The 4810-nt window shown below is 33.5% G+C and overlaps 1 protein-coding gene across 3 annotated transcripts in view; it reads right to left on the bottom strand.

Moving 5' to 3' along the window:
• LOC106461868 (3-hydroxyanthranilate 3,4-dioxygenase-like) overlaps window positions 1-4810 on the bottom strand; it is a 27506-nt gene that overhangs the window by 4009 nt on the left and 18687 nt on the right. For 2 of the 3 annotated variants that reach the window (XM_022388942.1, XM_013921731.2), the window contains exons 5-6: window positions 3989-4137; window positions 1636-1704 (exon numbers count right to left, since the gene is read on the bottom strand). In XM_022388942.1, coding sequence (XP_022244650.1) covers window positions 1636-1704; window positions 3989-4137 — 218 coding nt within the window. The other variant, XM_022388943.1, reaches the window with a different exon arrangement.

The following is a 4810-nucleotide window of genomic DNA, read 5'->3' as shown; positions in this document are numbered from 1 at the left end:
TGTGTTTTTATGATTTGATACACATTTAATGTACTATAGTATGATTTTTATTTCTGTATCGAACTTTCATCACATGTTACAGTTATCATCCTGAGAAGGATCCTTATATAAATATCTGAATAATATTCAATAATTTTGTTTAACTTGATAAATTTATTTTTCTGTTAAAGTTTAAAAAAAAATCTATGTAAATAGTTATGTTTAACTATTCTATTCCTGCCTTTCTGTCAGTATTTTCACAAATCTTTGTCTAGAGCTTGTTCCTTGCTGGTTTGGAACTTTATGCACAAAACTTTGTGGTTTTAGAGTATAACTTATAAACAAACTTATTTTTTATGCATAAATCAAAACTTCTGCAATGATTATCTTGCACAGATTTCTAGCTCACACTAATACTGTTTAAGATATCCAACTCCATTTACAAAAACAATATCTGCCCTAGCAGCACTATCCTTAATAAGACCATCAGTCTAATAACACCAGCCACATTTACAAAACACATACAATGTGCCAGGTAACAGCATCCATCTATAGTGACACTTTCCACCTATAGAACCTTAGTAACACCATTGGAGTCCATCTGTCTATAGAACTTTGGTAACACCTGTCTCCTATAGAAACATTATCAGCTTTTGTAAAATAATAAAAATTAATTTCTTGACGACCTAATATTTAGAGATGTTATCTTGAAAATTCCGTCCCTTTCAGCATGGATATTTGTAAAAAGTATGCTATGCAAATAAGGCAAAATACTACTGATTATTCGATTATCCTATGAACTATGGTACCATTGTCCTTAGTAGCATCATCCACCTATAGAACCTTTGTAACACCATCCGCTTATAGAAATATTATTTACCTTTGTAAGATGTATGCAATTAAATATATAAGCAAAAATTATAAAGTTGATATAATTGAAATAACATATTTGATGATTTATTTATAAAGCAAAACTGTAATTGTGGTAAAAACGTTTCAGTACTGACAACTGTAAACAGAATATTATGTAAATTAGATAAAATGTTAAATGTACGACTTTGATTGTTACTTTAAAGTTGAGACACATTGATCTACATCACCCTCTGTTGGTTCGCTTACAAACTATCTGCACACTTATTATAGCCACATCCCCTCTGATGCCATTTTGTGGAACTATAATATAGTCTCTATATGTGCTCCCTCTAATGAGTCTCACTCATACTATTATGTCACCCTCCCCTAGCAATATGCTCCTGGCAACTCGTCCTCTGCTGAGTAACACACAAACTATGTTACGTGACATCTATCAATGCACCCTCTGGTAGCATACAATTTCTGTTGGCAAATTCATGGCAGCATTACAACTTCCACCATGCAAATATCCCAATAACTACTGGCGGTGGGTGTTGTTGACTAACTGCCTTCCCTCTAGTCTATCACTTGTAAATTAGAGATGGCTGGCACAGATAACCCTCGATTAACTTTTTTGCAAAATTTAGGAAACAAACAAGCAGTTCTTAAAAATACTAAGATTTCAGTATTAAAAAAACTAAAATATTTAAAAAAAATATGTACTTTTAACTGTTTGCTTGAACCCTTTAAATAACAATTAAGGAGACACTGTAGTTTTGAAGCTGTTTCTAGTGAAAAACTTACCCATTGCCACAGAAATGTCTCTGCATGAGATGAGCTTCTGGTCTGCTGCCCTAGTCCTATGATGAAGACCTGTTAAACATGAAATAGTCAGTTAAAAGAAATGAAAACTTCAATCACACAGATCCATTAATCATGAATTAGTCAGTTAAATGAAGCAAAAACTGGGACCACTAAACCCTTCAAACATGAAAGAGACAATTAAAAAAAATGAGAACTTTGGTCAACAGACCCTTTAAACTAGATTAGCCAGTTAAAAGAAACAAGAACTTCAATCATTAGACTGATTAAACCTGAGATAGCCAGGTAAAAGAAGCAAGTCTCTGCATGAGATGAGCTTCTGGTCTGCTGCCCTAGTCCTATGATGAAAACCTGTTAAACATGAAATAGTCAGTTAAAAGAAGAGAGAGAACTTCAATCCCATAGATCCATTAATCATGAATTAGTCAGTTAAAGGAAGCAAGACCTTCGATCACCAAACCCATTAAACATGAAATAACCAGTTAAAAGAAACAAGACCTTTGGTCAACAGACCCTTCAAACATGGATTAGCCAGTTAAATGAAGCAAGACCTTTGGTCAACAGACCCTTCAAACATGGATTAGCCAGTTAAAAGAAGCAAGAAATTCAATCACTAGACCTATTAAACATAGATTAGCCAGTTAAACAAAGCAAAAACTTTGATCTTGAAACCCTTTAATTACGAAAAAGGCAGTTAAAAAAGCAAGAACTTCGAGTAAATGTCAACTAAATGTTTTTCATACATTGTTTTACTTCTTTTACAATATAGGACTTTTAATTTATAAATTACCTCAGATATTCAAGATTCTAAGATACATCTTACTTTTACCAGATAACAGTGCCTGTGACAATCTCCAAATGGCAAGGAGTTCAGAATCTAGGAGCAGAATTTGACTGATATGAGCATTATCTATATACCACTACTAATAATAATTGAAAATGTCTGCACACACATACAAATGAGGGTGCCAAAAATGTAAGGAGAAGTAGAATGAAAAGAATTGAGCTAAAAAATGCCTGTCAATCACCCAGAATTTTGAAAAGATAAGGCCATTGAGCTGATGGTCTCCTTAAGCATCAACCTCAAGTCATGTAGATGAGGATCGATTCTTTTATACAAGTTGTAGAAAAGCAGCATGCAGAATGTACTTCTGGGTCTAGCATCATGATCTGCAAAAATAGCAAAGTGTCAGCACCACCAGGAACAAATTGTCTGCACAAAGTCAAGGGTAAAGAAAAATCCTAGAATGATGCACAAAGGCACAGAACAATACAGATTCAGTATGTCAAAAGTTGTTTTATTCATTGTATTAAGGCATGAAGAAATGCTAAATACTGTGAAGTCCATTCTAAAAGATGTGAATGATCATAGTCTTCCTGACTTTTGGTGTTTTTTTGTTTTTATTTTAGGTAAAAATTGCAGACAACAAGGCATACTGGCAAAAAATGAAGATTAATCATTACTTGTGGAAAAATGGAACAAGCTATACAACAAACTTCCCGAGGAAGAAAAATGCCATAAATCATAATTCCACTAATAGCAGGGATTAGAAGAGTCACCATTATGACAAGGAGTAGACAATGGGATTCAAAAACAGATTCTAGGTGTAAATGAAAAATGGAAAGCAATTTTACAGAAGCTATTGAATGTTAATTTACATCTTGCATTTAGAGGCTTGCCATTTTAAATTATCTAACAAATTTAGTTATTAAGTTAGACATTTATATTTAAATGTTGTATTTGAGGATAGGTCCACATTTAGTTGTGGAGTTAATGTTGAACGTTGTTTGCGCAATTAAGCCTACAATTCATAAGTGATTGTTTGTTTCTTTTTGGAATTTTGCGCAAAGCTACATGAGGGCTATCTGCGCTAGCTGTCCCTAAATTAGCAGTGTAAGACTAGGGAGAAGGCAGCTAGTCATCACCACTCACCGCCAACTCTTGGGCTACTCTTTTACCAATGAATAGTGAGAGTGACCATCACATTATAATGCCCCAATGGCTGAAAGGGCGAGTACGTTTGGTGGGACAGGGATTCGAACCCGCGACCCGTAGATTGCGAGTCGAGTTCCCAAACCACCTGGCCGTGCCGGGCCTTCATAAGTGAATGTGGCTGTAGGAACGTTATAGAAAATGAGAAAAAATTATTAATTTGTTATTGTTGTGTAGACTAGACTTCGTATTATTTTTATCAAATGATGCAAAAGAACATGCCCAACGACAGGACACGTTGTGACAGTATATAGATCCAAGGTTGTTTCAAAGTTTTCCCATTTAAGAACTATTTTTTTCAATTTTATTTAATTGTTTTCAAGATCCTTAAACCAAACATACCTTCGATTCATATCTTCCTTCAAAGAGTTGTTTGTACCCAGTTCTGTTGATTTCTTCTATGTTATTATCAATCCATTTTCTCAGAGAAAATGGAGCTTCGAGACTTCGTTGATTGTCAGGTTTGAACGGGGGGGTTTCAGTAATTGTCCCTGGAGAAAAGCAAATATTAAAAACGTTTACAAAACACAACTTATCGAAAAATTCCTATGCATATTATATTATTTTCTCGTATTTTCACTTTGTAAAACAACTTAAGTTTTTATTATTTAACTTATAACGTATCGGAGTTGTTCTTAAAAGTCAATGCTAATAATGGAAATCTTGTCACAAAGACAACCATCTTTAAATATTAATTGGCTTGTGTTGATTTAATTTCGTTGTTACTGGTCGTCACAAAACTGTAATGATTCAGTAGTCAAATAACCATACCAACACTGATTAAATTCTCAATTTTCATCGAAACTTTATAATATTCAAAACTGTTTTCTTTTCTTTTTTCTGCAACAATTTCTGGCAAGAATAAAACATAGAGAAATTTAATCATCAGGCCCACTATTCGTAATAACAAAGTAATTTACAAAAATCACGCTTTCACATTCTTCTTACAGCACTGACTCTGCATTATAACATGAAATTCAACTTTTCCCTAATACTATGTTACCTCTCTGTTTGTTTGTTAATTTTCCGTAGAAATTGTTTCCCAGAAACCTCAGCAATAAAGGTCCTTTCTTAAATAAAACTAGTTTATTCTTTTTACAATACAACTTTGCAATACACTTAATTTCCATAGTCACCTTAACTTAAACACACGCTATAATTCAC

Source organism: Limulus polyphemus, unplaced genomic scaffold (assembly GCF_000517525.1).
Source record: "Limulus polyphemus unplaced genomic scaffold, Limulus_polyphemus-2.1.2 Scaffold1049, whole genome shotgun sequence".
In the NCBI taxonomy this organism is placed as follows: domain Eukaryota; kingdom Metazoa; phylum Arthropoda; class Merostomata; order Xiphosura; family Limulidae; genus Limulus; species Limulus polyphemus.
The sequence above is the reverse complement of the archived record's forward strand: the minus strand, read 5'-3'. Positions and strand labels throughout refer to the sequence as shown.